This window comes from Vicugna pacos, chromosome 5 (genome assembly GCF_048564905.1).
Source record: "Vicugna pacos chromosome 5, VicPac4, whole genome shotgun sequence".
Lineage (NCBI taxonomy): Eukaryota > Metazoa > Chordata > Mammalia > Artiodactyla > Camelidae > Vicugna > Vicugna pacos.
The window spans coordinates 85,242,128-85,258,130 of record NC_132991.1 but is presented as its reverse complement, the minus strand read 5'-3'; the positions used below and the strand labels follow the sequence as shown (position 1 = coordinate 85,258,130).

General features: G+C 39.7%; 1 protein-coding gene across 1 annotated transcript in view; it reads right to left on the bottom strand.

Annotated features, from left to right (window-relative positions):
- NYAP2 (neuronal tyrosine-phosphorylated phosphoinositide-3-kinase adaptor 2) overlaps nt 1-16,003 on the bottom strand; it is a 233,418-nt gene that overhangs the window by 35,842 nt on the left and 181,573 nt on the right. Inside the window, exon 5 of the mRNA XM_031677940.2 lies at nt 3,462-3,565. Coding sequence (XP_031533800.2) covers nt 3,462-3,565 — 104 coding nt within the window. The remainder of the gene's footprint in view (nt 1-3,461; nt 3,566-16,003) is intronic.

Genomic DNA, 16,003 nt, shown 5'->3' with positions numbered 1-16,003 from the left:
CAACAGGACTAGAGATGGCGCCGTCTGCAATGGAACGGGGATCCCTGAGGCCATGGGCCGCAGATGGAGGAACCACACGGATATCACTGGCTGTCTATAAAATCACTCACACATCTTTCTTCCTAGCTCGTGGCCTTCTACTTCACCAGAGAAGGAAAAAAAGAGACAGCGACTTGCTCCAAGTTCAAAATACAACTTTACACAGTTTTGCTTTCGTAACTAAGAAAATAGCTTTCTCATGGCAGCCGCAGAAACTCAGTCTAACCTCCAAAGATCCGCATTATGACAAATGCCAAAATACGTGGTTGCATTGCTATAAAATTTCAAAGAACTGTCACTTTCCCCTAATTGCCCTGTGCCTGCTCTATTTATTCGGGAATGAATTAAGAAAGAAAAGATCTATTTTTCATCTCTCTGAGTTTCAGGGAGTATTACGTGTTGTGTGAGACACTCTAAACGCTTTAGACCTCATGCTTCTTTCCTGGGCTTCTCACTTCCTCTTACCTGGTTTAAAGTTCCAGGCAGATGAGATTCTACATGTGCCTGCCGCATTACCTGCAGCCAAAATAGACGGCAAAGCCAAGCAAGCAATACCTCCACTTTGATTTTCACACGGATGTCCTCGGTGGGCAGTTGGTTCTCTAGAAGGGGTCAGACATTGTTGGCCTAGTCTCCCGGGGTGAGGGCCAGTCCCTTTGGGCTACCTCTGCCCACCTCTGCTGCAGTGACACCAGACGCTTTCACCTCCCTCCCCTGCAAGCCTTCTTGGAAAATTCCAACTATTGGACGAAGCGCTGAGTGAAAAAGCTAGTGCTGAAGGAACTGGAAAGAGACATGATACGAACAAGCTGTAAAAAAGCACGCGGTTCCTTCTCCGCGAGCAGGAGGTCAGACTCCTCAACAGATAAGCGCTACTGGAATTATCTCAGGGTTCAGGGATTGCTGTTGTTTGTTTTAAACAGATCGCATGATCTTCCAGTGATTTCCTGGTACCAAGTCTACTCATCCTCAATGAAGCATCCTGTGTTTTAATAACTGTTGGGAAAAACTGGTATTGGAATAACACTTTTTAAAAAAAGTTACTAGGGTGATTATTTGTTTGATCACTAGGTGTCCCATATCCTAGTTTGTGTATGACTATTCTGTCTTAGATTCAAAACAAGTTTAAAGGTCTTTTACCATTGCCTTGGGTTACTGAGCAAAGGGCAGTGTAACTTAAGGCGACATCGCAGTCAGGAGCATGGGGATGAGGCGGGAAGAGGATCTTCAGTAAGTGCCCGTTGACTTTAGTTCAATTCCAAGTTGCAGGAATGCACAGCAAAGGTCTTCTGAGCCATGTTTACCCCATTAGCTACAGGATGTAGGAATAGGTGACTAGTACATCAGAGCACAAACCACAGAGGAGAGACTCAGGCCAGCCTTCTAACCCGTAGCCCTGGCAGCCCATCCACAGTGGGGATGTGTGCCAGAATTTCTGCTGGCTGGAGGGGAAACATGGAGCCGATCAGTGACTGGGGGCTGGGGGGTGGCTTTCTCATGTTGCTGTGTTTTCAAGGAAGAAGGACATCCCAGCAGGTAAGAGAAGGGTTGATAACACAATGGCACAAAGATTATACTTTGTTTCCATTCTAGAAGTTACCCCAGGAACCCGCTCTCACTGCAAATTGAAAGGGCTTAGGATGAAATAACTATAAGAATCATTAGGGGGATAAAGCAAAATAAACAAGGTGCACAAAACCTCTCTGCAACGCCAAGGTAACGTAACAGAAAAGCACATAGACTTGGAAAACGGATTGTATTAATGCTATCCTCCGCCAGCTAGCTAAAGTTCTCTCCTCTCTGTATCTAATTATTTTAAGCTTTAAAAATTAGTAAATGTAATATTTTGGAACAGCTTTCATCAACTAAGACGGCAGCTTATCGTGGTGAGGTTAACTGGGTTATATATGTCTTTATCCATTGTCTTCTGTTTTCTACCTCTTTTATACCCCAAAAGTGTTTGAGGAGGATTCATTTCATTATGAAGGCATTTACTATTTTAAATTAAGACACGAGAAATTCTAAATGGCACTTGAGATACCCTTGAGAGAAGTCTCTCATCTCGTGTTTGTAGATACTGTATATCTTCATAAATCCAGTCCTGTGAATAGTTAAGCCAGATCAAATGAGTAAAAAGCACCGTATCTCCCATTAGAAAAATAATGCAATCATTCTTCTTAGTTATATTTTTAAAATGGCTTGACATTTTAAAGAATTGATGAATATGTAATTTGCTAATCAGTAATGGGCAGTTTCCACGGAGGAATCATCACTAGTCATATAATTTACTATTTCAGAGGAGTTTTATGGATGCAAAGATTAAAGCTGGGAAACAGGGAGAAACCACTCCAGGAATGACATTACCCTATTTTACACCCATAATATTGAGCAGAAACAACAATTAAGCTTCACAAATTACGTCAATGTATTGAATTCCTATTGGACGCGTTATAGATAGAGCATTTACGTGTGGTGATTTTTCCCCAGACTGAATTCCCTGTACACAACCATGTACCCAAATGAACATCAGAGCAACATATGGTCCTATGAAGCATTAAGTGATATGGTAGCTTATGCCTTTATTTCTTGCCTTTGCTCCAAATGATAATAGAGATCTCATTTACCATGCAGAAACACTTAGCATTCCCTTACTGAGAGCATTTCTGATATTGTTGGCATAAGGGAGAAAAGTCTTTTATTTAAAGACTGCCTTATTCATCTACAGTTTTGGGGAAATATCTAGCTTATCTGGTTGGTCAATTTGTCTTTATGGCCTAAGGGAACAAAAAGGACTAGCTGCCATGTTCAATCCAAATGAGGTGGTATATGAATATTTATAAGGATATCAATATTCACAGTGTCTTACAATCATGCTCCAAGCTAAATAAAATTAAAAGTAAAACGGCCACAAATATTGCAGTATAACAGGATAAGAATTAAACGATATGTACAAAGTCACTGACAACGTCTGTGCAAAGGCTGTGGACAAAACATTTAAAAAGAAATCTACATAAAACAAAGTAGATAAATTTATCAAATGTTGATAAATTTTCGGAGACAGTATAAAAGTACACAAAACATGGAAGGGAGAAAGAATTTTAAAAAATAACCACTAAGCCAATACATAGAAGTACAAGTTTACTACATTTATATTACAGAATGATGCAAATCAGAGACAAAAAAAAAAAACGATTTGGTAACAAACAGCAAAGAAAGTTGCACCAGTCACAGGGAAGAAGGACTTTCCTTTTCGGATGAAAACACAGACTGCCACAGCTCATCCCCCACCCACCCCATACACACAGAGAAAAACAAAAGCGAATGCGAACGCTGTTACAGCAACACACGACAGACAGAGGTGGAAAGCATTTGGCGTGTCGCATCACAGGAAGTCAATCACGATTGGCTAAGGATGATGGTACCTGGCTCTGTTGCAGGTCACTGGCTTGCCTGAGAGGAGTGACTGATGGAGGGGGCACGCCGGACGTGGACGCGGACCGGCCTAGCTTGCAGCTGGCTTTCGGTTCTGTGGACAAGGCGGAAAGACAAAGCGTTAGCGGAGCGAAGTCTGCAGCGATGAACCGGCTTCCAGGCTTTCTTTTCGTTTTGCTGCAGGTTCTTTTAACGCCCTGAATGCTTCTGATGTTTGCTAACCATTGGCAGGGGATGGAGCAATTTCATAACGATTCTGAAACGAGCTACATTCACAGATCGGCTCCTGGGAATAAAGAACAAATCACTTAAGCTCAAGACCTTGTTCCCTTACACATTTTACCCCATTTAGTGCAAGTTCCTATACGGTGATTATTGGAGCAACAACGTCCCACTAGGGAAAAAAGCCAGTGACATGACTATTTCTGATGCTTCGTTTTCAGCTTTGGTCCATGGGTCTCCTACGTCCTAAAATGTCCTTTCCACCCTCTCCAGATTGTCCTTCCATCCCTCCCTCCTTTCATTCTTTCTTTCTTTTTTTTTTTCCTTCTTTTATTCTCTTGCTCTTTCCTTCTTTTTTCTAATTTTCAAGTCTATGTTGTTGTGCTGACTACTTTTATCGTGTTTTGAAAGTAACATTTCTCTAATTTAACCTAATTTGCTTTTAGTTCTAAGACTTCTACAATCTTTCATAATCATATTATTTTTCAAAATTAAAAAGACTCCCCTTAAACCTTCCTCTATTTAAGGAGCCTAAACGGACTGCCTAGGTCATTGTCAGGATGCTCTGGAGATGAGAATTTGAGGATGGATGTGCTTCTTGCCTGTTCATCCAAGAAGCATAGAATTTTGGTACACAGAGGACACTGATTTTCAGATTTACTTGAAGGTATTTATAAAGGAGAAGAAAATAAGGTATAAAAAGATAAGTTGACATCTGTGCTTTTTGTCACAAACTTTTACATAAGCTGTCAGTTTTTGAGTGCCTTGTATAGCCCAGCTTCTGTCTGGGCTATTCCTAAATTATCTCTAATCTAAAAGATGATCTTTAGAACTACAGACTTAGCTATAAATGCTCCCAGTTTATGCGTTGGAAACCTGAGGCTCAGCAAGGTTAATATTTACATTGCAAATACACAAGCCCTTTTCAAAAAGCCTTTCATTATAAATTTGACTTGAAAGATTAAATTCCCTGAACACCTGGCTTCAAATGATATTACATCACTAATTTACTAAGCGGGGACACACGGATGCTGGAGAGCCGGAAGGTGCCCGGTTCTGCTCACGTGGTGGGTAGAAATATTACCTTGATGCCACTTTTATACAAGCTGCACTTCAGAGTCAAGTGTTGCTACGTCTGCACCAAGGAACTTTTCCCTGCCGACTCTAGCCTCTGCCAACTGCCTTCCTGTCACTCCCTCCCCATCCCTCACAGACAGCAGCTACAGACACACAGAGTAAGTTTACACCCATTCACGCAGAGATCCTTACACACATCCCCCAACACACACACCTTTCCTCTCCTACCCTACTTCCCCTATTACACAATGCCTCACATCCATATCAGAATTATCATCTCAAAGGGTACCAAGAGCCTCTTTCTTGGCAAATTAGTCTTTGCTTCTGATTTAGTGGGGGAAAAAGACAACAAACAGGCTTTGGACTAAGATGATTTTGAATCTGACTCCACGAGTTATGTAATCTTAGAAGTGTTTTAATATCAGTAAGTTTTATTTCTTTTCAAATAAAGTGAATAAAATCACTTACTTGACATTCAGCATTATTTATTTTATACCGTGTGCCAGGGACTGGGCAGGGTATGGTCACCAAGAAAGCCACTCCTGCCCTAAGAGAGCTTCCAGTCTATCCAGGAACATAGATACTAGACAACAAATTCTGCATTTGATTATATAAAAGCAGTTGTGATCGGCCCTCCTGCTGGAATTATCAGTGGTAGAAGAGCGTTACTGGAGGGAACAAGCAAGCCTTGGAAGGACACAGACATCTTCTCTGTGGTCAGGAAAACTTCAAGAGCTCATTTGCTCTGTGTTCCTTCAACAGAGACTTCTCGAGGGCCCACTACATGCAGAGCACTGCAGTAGACGCTGAGGATGTGGGTGAGGACCACACCAATTACCCGTATTTTAACAAGGTTTGTGTTTTCTCAGGGGAAACAGACATTATGCCAAAATTGTTTGCTGAAAACTGGTGAAAATTAGGAAGGAGAAGTCCAACGTGCCACGGTATCACTTATTGAGAATATGCCTCGTATTCTGGGAGCCAGGGGAGGCTGGGCCCTGAAAATGCTGCGGAAATTAACACCTGCCGACAGCTCTGAGCAGGTGGCAAAAGCTCACGTAGGGAGGACCCCGGGTGCTTAGATTTATTTTTCAACCTACCCAGAAGCCAAAAGTATTTCAGGATAGTTGCATTCACTTTATTTCTTATACATTATAGAGAAATAGTAATAAACAAAATATTCTAGTATCCAGGAAAGTAGGGGCGAGGTGAGCTAATGATGGATAAAGGATGGAACCTTTTCCACCTGTGATGCTTACAGCCTCATGTCTCTTCTCTCTGTTCTTTTCGCGTTGTCTCTTTGTCTTGTTTTGTTTTCTCTGCACTTTCTCTCTCGGGACACATGCATTCTCATGCTTCTTATATAATCTTTTCCCTCTTGGGTCCCTTGGAGGTTCCTCCAGCTCTGTCCTCTCCCCATGGTCTTGCTTGATTTTGAGCCCCAGTGCCTTCCAGACAGTAGTCCCTCATGTTGCCTATTGTTGAAAACCAACTTATGGCTTTTCCTCAACATCTTTGGGGTCCTTCTGGTTTCCCCATTTCTAGGAGAAATATCACCTCCATTTTCCTAGAGTCTGAAGTCCAGATCTTGTTCCTTTTTAAATTCATAGGTTTCTTTTCTTCTCTCTGTACTTAGTCCGATCGGTAATTTTTTTTTCTTTGTGATTTAATCTCAGCTCACAGATGCTATCATAATTTTGGTCTCAACAACTTGAGCGAAAAAAATCTGTATAATATATGTGATGTATTATATATAATATACACTTATAGATTAATTATAAATTGATTACATATTATATATATTATATAATGTATAATTTGAAATATGTATATTTATATGTAAAATCACTTAGCTGGTCCCATACCCATAATCTCTCTGCTCAAAACTAGCTTGTATACAATGCCAAGCTGAGCTTCCTAGCTTGCTTTTAGGTCACTCACCTTATGCAGAAATTTCAAATTATTCCATATTCCATATAATAAAAACTTTAAGCTCATTTGACTAATTTTTTTCTGTATTATAATGTGAAGGGCTTGCGATTTTTTAATTGAAGTATAGTTGATTTACAATATTGTGTTAGTTTCAGGGGTACAGCAAAGTGATTCAATTATACATATACGTGTGTGTGTGTGTGTGTATATATATATATTCTTTTTCAGATTCTTTTCCATTATAGGTTATTATGAGATACTGAATATAGTCCTCTGTGCTATACGGTAGGTCCTTGCTGTTTACCTATTTTATATATAGCAGTATGTAGCTGTTAATCCCAAACTCCTAATTTATCCCTCCCCTCCCAACCCCTTCCCCCTTTAGTAACCATAGTTTGGTTTCTATGCCTGTGAGTCTATTTTGGGTTTGTAAATAAGTTCATTTGCATCAATGTTTTTTAGAGTCCACATATAAGTGATATCATATGATATTTGTTTTTCTCTGTCTGACTTACTTCACTTAATATGATCATCTTTAGGTCCATCCACGTAGCTGCAAATGGCATTTCATTCTTTTTATGGCTGAGTAGCATTCTATTGTAATATATACACCACATCTGTTTTATCCATTCATCTGTCGATGGACATTTAGGTTACTTCCATGTTTTGGCTAATTTGACTAATTTCAAAGCCCTCCCCATGATCTGGTCCCATCTGATCAGAGCCAATGTATCTTTCACTGCTCTCTGCTCCTGGAAACACACACAACTCAGTCTCCTCCCTCAGTCTCCACACCTGACCCTCCTTCAGTCCTTCACAAGGTGTCCATCAAACCAAATTTCACCTATTTTCCAAGGCCTACTTCAGTGTGCACAGCCACTGTAAAGCACCCTGTGATCTCGTTTACCTCCTCTCTTCTGAGCGCCCTTAGCCCTCATGTACCAAGTGCACTGCCTGCGGCAGCTCTGAGCATTTCTGCTGGTGAAGACCACACAGTAAGTGCTCAATTAATACTATTTTTCTTTCACCAAAGACACTAAAATTAACCTGGAAAGGGTCAGTGCAACTTCTAAAGGCAAACAGAGTGGGTGACCTTCAGGGATACACATTCGTAGATTCCAGTCTGGTTCTAGTGTTGAAGGTAAGATAGAACATGTTTTAAAACCCGGGTTCAAGGCCTGGCTTCCTGTTTCCTCAGGCAGCAATTGTCATTCAAGGGTACATCACCTTCTACGGGTCCATTTCTGGGGAGGCATGGGGTTTGGAAACTCTCCCTAAGTTGTGTGCAGGTGATTCCATTATCCACCCATCCACTCTTGAAAGACGTTTAAATATAAAGGTGTCCCAGGATGACACAGGTAAACTAACACTGCAACTTGACTTAATTTCCCAAGAGGCATAAATCCTCGCACACCTTAAAGAATCATCTTTTATTATAAAAGGCAAAGGTAATGCATCCCTCAGGATCCTGGCTGACATGTTTTCTCGAGGAGCCAACGTTTCCATGTGTCCCTTGACTGCAGTAGCACATTTAGCCACACGGAGTGAGAAAATCCAACCTCTTTTCTTAGGAAAAGATGGCAAATAATATTTCTTTACTGTCAGGTTCCTTTAAAGTTTATGCTGAGGAGATTATCGGAGGAGCGACACAATCCAGTGCCTTTTATATTGCCTGTGGATTAATCTCCCCTGCTAGGTTTCCAGCCAGATCTGACTTCATCAGCCTCTTTCAGACACAGATGCTGGTATCTCTAATGGACAGGCTAAGCGTTACCAAAATCCAAGCAAACTCCCAATTTCCTCATGACCTGAGGAAGCCTTGCTTTACCCTCATTGGACAGTGGTCCATATCAGGCCTCTGTCCATCAGCCCCCTTAGGGGCTGCAATATAACTGCTCACCACTCATTACCTGCCCAGCAGCCACCCTGTGGCTCTGATATCAGGTCAGCCAGTGGGTGACTGTTCAAACCCAACAGGGCTCATATGGGGTATGACTTCCCCTGCAGTGACACTATTACTTATAAATTCATTACACACACGTGCATACACAGGCAGGTGAAAATGCACACATCTGTAAGTGCGCGCACACACACACACACACACTCACTCCATAGCATTGCTGCTTAGTGGTCTCATGTCAGAGGCACATTTTTTAAATTGTGAGGTTATTCTTTATCTCTATTACACTCATTTTGGCTTTTCTTTCTGTTACATATGATCCTTAACTAAAATGCATTACGGTGTTTGTTGGGACCAGGTTGGTGAAATAAATTTTTATGATGTTGGATCCACCAAGCGTTCTTTGGTCAAAAGAATGCTCTAAAAAGTCTCAAAAATCCTAGGAAAGATCCTGTTATTATAACCAAGCCTCTTAGAGATACTCCCAGGCTGTGACATCAAAGTTTACTTTGTCCAGTTCACTTACCTTTGGAAATAGTATACTGTGCTTGGAGCCTTAAATAGTGAGGCTTAGGAACCATGACACTAAAATCAGTAAGCTTTCATCCTGAACGTTGTTAAAGTAAAAACTGCCAAGGCTTTTGTGTGTGGGGGGGTGCCAAAACAGTGGAATTACCCCTCAAATGGGATCTAAGATAGGGCTCCACCCCCAAGAAAAACTCATTCCACTAAAAGATTAATTATGAGCTAGAAAGTACCTGTTCTTCCTACATACAAGGAAAAACCTCTTCTTTTGTAATAAACTACCAATAACCAAGTGAAGTAAAAGTTGATGTTGTTTGTGCAATTTCCGTGAAGGTCAAGTGTACAGAGAACAGAAACTAATGAGAGAGAAAGAGGGAGAGACACAGAGAGATAGACAGAGAGGAAAAGGAAGAATGGAAAAAAGAAAGAAGAAAGAAGGGAAGGGAGGGAAGAAGGAAGGAGGGAGGGAGGAAGAGAGGAAGGAAGGAAGAAAGAAGACATTAATTTTAATTCCTTAAAATAAATCATCGTCAAGATACTACCATGTGACATTTCCAGGGAAGTAATTCATCATCATCTTAACGTTTTTATTAAGTAAGTACCCATTGGACTTCGTTACTTAGAAAGAACTATTAGCTTTCTTTTTATTCTTATTGCATATGATCTTTCATTGTTTGTCTTTTTTAGGTTTATTTACTTATTTGTTTTTATTATTTCTTGTTTTTTATTTAAGTGTAATCGATTTACAATGTTGCTTTCATGTTGGTTTTTTTTTTAACATGGTAATTTCTCAATCATTTCCCATCTTCCCTTTAAGGTGAACTGAATTTCTGTTCAGGATTATGTCCCTTGGTATGGTTACAGGAAAATCTCCAAGGCATCCACAGTTACCACTGTGAGCTCTGGCGCTCTCTTTGCTTTCAGAAAACAAAGACAAATGACTGTTCTCGTCCTCTAGATCCACGCAGCAATAACGGATTAGTGCATTTTCACCAAAGGACACACTTTCATCTAGCATCAAAGAAGTAAAATCAGTCAAATTCTCCGGAGACATAATTTTTTTCCTCCGACATGTTTTTGTTTTTCAATACACGATATTTTTCTGTACCAGCAGAGACATACCCTAATTTTCCCTAGTCAATCATGCTGCTGGAAGTTTCTAATCAATGACTTATGGCTACTTGGAGGTCACAGAGAGGCCTTTTATGTAACACACCGAGGTATGCTTATTGCGGACTCTACTTTCCCTCCTGGGGAAGGCACTTTTTTGAAATAACACATATGCTATTTGAGATAAAGTGGCGCCTGGGTAAAAAGGCGCAGTTTTGCCAGCACTAGGTTAAAACCTTCACAGATTTCAAACGTTTTGTTTCAATTATACATCACAGCACATCCCAGCAAACATACAAGATGCCCTCATGTCCCACATCAAAAGTAATTTTTACTGTACATAATTTGAATACTTTTTTTTATCATTTTGCTTTGAAATGATTGGATTGTGAATAATCCAATTAATTCACGATTGGCCATGATTTCTAGGCAGTAATCATGCACACCGAGGAATTCTTACAGGATTAGACAATCTAATCTAGAAATTGTTTTCAGATGTAATGGAACTGTTTTAATATTAAATTTAACAATTAATTAAGTTGACCTAATGTCACACGTTGTACTGATTTAATTAGATATTCATTAATCGTAATGTGGCAGTTTCTTTTGGAATTTTGGTACGTCTATTTTTTTGTTAAATATCAAAAAATTTTATAGATCTTGGAAGGAGCTCAGAGGCCTAGGTACTGTTGCTATGATGCTGAAAGACGAAATAAATCTGATCATTTTGTGACCATGGAGAAAGAAAATCAGCAGGATGCAGAAGTCTACACTGGGAACAGACATTTTTCTCTCTCTCCAGCTTCTTATGGGATATTCCTCCTGGGAAGCAGCTGAGACGTACGAAGCATCCTGGAGGCATGGACCAAATCCTAGTGTTACCTGAAGGGTCAGCTAGAAACACTGTTGATGCTGGGATAATTGGTAGGTCTCCTTGGGAACACCGGAATTCTGGTTAAGATCTAAAACCCAGAGAAAAGTGAGGTGGTAACGTAGTGGATAAAATTCATGATCCAGTGATGGGCCTAAGAATATTAAAGAATCCTTAAAGAGAATCACACGCATGTGGAGTCAGGAGTACCCGCTGTATTCCTTCTGAATACCTGAGGGCTGGGATTTCCCTTGCCTTCCAGTTTCTTATGTAAAGAGAGTATAAATCACACTGCTCACTATGCAGGGATGTCCTAGACGCTGTAACATAGGGTTGGTTTCTTACATAGCCACATAGCATAGTGCAGCAGTAACAGGTTTTTTTTTTTTAATTTGACAGCCTCTTTTGTTGAAATATACAATTTCTGAAATGCCCTTAAGATCTTCTTCACATTCGCTGAATATGAAAATGTACTTTTCGCAAAAAAATAGTTGATTTCCCATTAAAAGAAAGTACTGTCTACAAAGAAACTTTATTCAGCAAGTAATATATGCTCTTTGATTATTTCTAAAACTATGACATAAAAAAATCCATCTGCCAAGATATACAGCAAAAGACAGATGATTTGTGTCAGGATCAAATGTATATTGCCTTGGGGATAAAATTTAACTTTCTGCTACGGTGTCTAAAATAGAATAAACAAACAAACAAAAAAACCCAAAATTCTCTCGTCCAATGATATTAGGGATGAATATATGGCAAAAATAATTTAACTTATTTCAAAAATAGTTCACATTTTACTTCTAAATAACAAAATAGAAAGAAAGAAATGCCAGGCTTGAATTTTATATAACTCCCACCTTATTAATGTAAATGACAATCAGAACTGGACATAATGCTAATGATGTTTCCTCTTTATACCATTCATTTTGTGGTTTGTTAAAGAACAAACATCGTGAGACAAAACGTAACCAGATGTCAAATTTCTGTATGGTCTTTGTAGCACGTTCTGCTTCAATGGCTGTGGTCCTTATGATTCTACCCTGAACCACCTATCATAGACATAAAATGAGCAGCATGTGTGTCTTGGAACAAGACCAGTATAAGACTACAGATGGAGAGCCCCCATGGTAAGGGACTTCAATCTGATCTCCGGTAATGGCCATGTCCATTCATTTTACAGCAGAACTTCTGGGTGGCTCTAAGGCCCTTTGGGGAGGTGGTGACGTTAGCTAGAAACTATTTTCATAAAAATACTAAGACATTCTTTGTTTTTTCCACTGTGTTAACAAATGTGCCGAACACTTAGAAACAGGTCTGGGTACATCTGCTGTGACCTCAGCACATCAAAGCAACGGCACCAAACTGTGTATTTTTCGCTGCCACGCAGACTTGGATATTTGGCAGAAATCTGCTCAAAAGGGAACAAAGTGAGCTTACTTCTTTAAGGAAGACAACTGGCAGTATTTGTTGACAACGATGAATTTGAGCTTCCAGGCAAAAATTAAAAATTTGGAAAACTTGTATTTACCACTGTGAGCTTGACAGCATCCTAATGTTTAAAGACATTTCTTATGAGATCAGCGGTGATGGTAATAAATGTGCTGTATTGACTTTTATAACAAACTGTGTCAACGTGTGGAAGATCTGCATGACTTAGTGAACTGGTATTTTTTAAAAGCACAGTATTATAAATCATTCATGGGAAAGATACATTTAAAGTCCAAATTAGACCAATGAATTTTAGTGTAACAGAGCATGATGAGTTTACTGATGTGTAACTAATGCTTACGAAACTGTTGCTGGTTGAGTTTGGGAGAACAATTTTAAAAGAATACCCACAATTACATAAAAAAACTATTAAAATCTTCCTCTTTTTTAAACTATGCATTTCGTGTAAGGCCAGATTCCCTTCATATATTTTAACCAAAGCAACATATCACAATAAATTGAATCCAAAGCAGGTGAGAATCTATGTTCTGCTGAGTCAGACATCAAAGAGATTTGCAAAAACGTAAAACAATACCAATCTGGTAACCCATTTGTTACAGTTTTAGAAAATATAGTTATTTTTCGTGAAAAAAACTATCGATGTCAATCTATAGTGGGTTAATTATTTTTTAATGAATAGATAATTTTAATTTCTAACATGATAAATACTGTTGGGCTTCACCCACATAAAGGAAAGCTCTTTGGGGTTCTCAATAATTTTGAAGAACATAGGGCTTCTATGACTGAAGAGTTTAAGAACTGTTGCTTCTACAGACTCTGGGTCCCCACAGAGTTCTCTTAAGTTTTTATCCAATTAATTTTCCAGTGGAGTATTTAAAAAACAAAAATTGAAGCAGAGGGAGATACGATGTTGAAGCACGAGAAACATGGGAAAGCCTTTGAAAACTCCAGAGGATTTGGGAACCACCAGTTATTAAATGCTGCCCTAGAAAAATCCGTACAGCTATGTCCAAGAAAAGCTATTACCTGCCTGGGAGACCTGAGGGAAGCCATCCAAATTCTCAGGGCACTTTTCATCACTTATAATAAGAAGTAAGCTCCAAGGTTCACTGACTCTTAGATGTTCATAAGTGAAATATGTTGGAATCATTGAAATGACCTTAAAAATACTCTTGACTGATCACGAGCTAGTTTACTGAGGTCACTGCTTTTATTTCTCCTTTTTGTGCTTTATTCACTTAGTTATTTTCAAATAAAGCTTAGTATCATATATACATGGGAGAGACCCAGAAGAACTGAGGGAACCCTGTGCTTTATTTTTGTAACAATATTGGTAGGATTATGCAGAACTCCAGTTTGCTATTTGCTAACAAAGTCTAAAATTGTTGATACTAAATGGTTAAACATAACAGTTATTTTAAAATGAAATTTAGGAGGGGTAATGGTCATTTTTCATTTTCACCTATCCAGAATCCATTTATTCTTTTCTTTTTTTCTCCGAATTTCCTTCGGAGAACAGTATCACCGGTGATCTCAATTTTCATGGTTCCAGAGTGGGGGCTGACCCCAGCTTCAGCTCCAGAAGTGGCCATGTGATCAGGCCTCTCCAGTCAATCCTTCTGCCCCCTTGGCTTCACTGACTCGCTCAGGATTGACCATGTGACCCAAGTCCACCAATGAGAATTGCCTTCATGCTTTTGCTGGAGTTCTTGAGAAATAGGTATATTTTTGTGTAAGAGCTGCTAAACTCTCATTACTGACTGGCTGAATGACTGTGGACACCTTGCTTGACCATTAAGCTTCCATTTGTTCTCCCATTTGTAAAATGGGAGAAGTAAAGGTAGCTATCTTGTATAATTATTATAAACATTAAATAAGACAATAAGTGTAGATTTCACCGCAGTGGCCAGCATGTTGTAAGAGCTCAAGAAATCTTAGCTGCTTTTATTATTTAAAGGCAAATGTGATCTTTCAGCTCCTCTGCTTATAATATAATGAAATCTAAACTGCTTCCTTATGATGGTACACATGGTTCAGCACACATAATCAGCCTCACCTGCGGCCTTGCACCTGCCACACTGCATTAAATTCTCCTAACGCTCCATGCCTTCTCTTACTCTAGGATTTTAATGATGCCACTCATTCTGCCCGACACACTTATTCCTTCTCCCTTTCTCCCCTTCCCTTCTTTACTGAACTGTATGCTTTGTGAGGACAAGAGCTAGGCCTGTCTCATTCTCCACAATATTCCCCCTGAATAACATAGCAAATCCCTGATAAGGACTCATGCAGTATTAACTGAATGAATTATTTTAAACCGTATTTTGAAGAATAAAGCCAGTGTAAAAGATGAATTATCTGTATAGTTCCCATTTTTTTTTAAAAAAGAATCTTCCTCCATTGCTTCATCTTTCCCAAGATTCCAGCAAAAAGGCAAAACTGCATTGACTAGACTTTAATTGAATTTAACATATTAAAAAAAAAAAAAAGTGGGGAAAACTGCAGCGCCTGTCTTGGACAGCAGATGGCAGTGCAAATACAGGTGACACGTACTCTGGTCCTCTTACAAGCTTCCAGAACTAGTCTCTGTGCATGCACAGCATAAGTCAGACAGAACCTTCTTTTCTGCAATGTCTTCTGTGGCTTTTCACAGAAACAAAAAGGGCATTCTTTGTGAATATTGGTGGTGTGATGTGCCCACAGGGCCCTTCCAAAGTAAGCCTACAGCTGTCAACCAGGAGCAATGCCACGGCCCACTCTTCCCCGAGATGGGAACAGGGTGGGGCCACGTTCCCTGCAGTGAAAGATACAAGGAGCAGGCAGGAGAGTCAAAACTCAGGCCAGCATGTTGTCAGCATGATTCTCAAACAAGATTCATCTACAGAGAGGGGAGTAAGGTGAAGGTACCTTCCGTGTTATCTGAATTCCCCAAGAGGATCACACAGAGAATAGGTGGAAGTTCAGAATTTCTCTAACAAGAATGAAATTACTATCAAGTTGCATTTTTTTCTATCAGTTTTCAGGGCATCTGTAGGTTATACAATGTCCTAGTTTATCCATGTGCTTAGTAGAAATCAAGTTTAAGGGACTGTGTGAGTATATACACCCACACATAGAGGTATGTACAGAATATGATAGTAAGTTAGCTGACGGCAAATCAGATCACAGAAGACCGAGCTCTGACCCATAGGTGGCTAAGATACACACACACACACACACACACACACACACACCAGTTAATATCACCAAACTCCTTGACTCCAAAGTGCTCCCATAGCTTTAACCAATCACTTTGCTATAAGAAAGGTGAGAAAAAGAATATAAATAGCTTAGAGAAACCCTTACAAACCACTGGAAAACAAAGTCTAGCATCCTTTCTTTCTGAAGCAGGGACAGTGACACCCTCTATGTATGTGTGTGTATAACTGAATCACTTTGCTGTA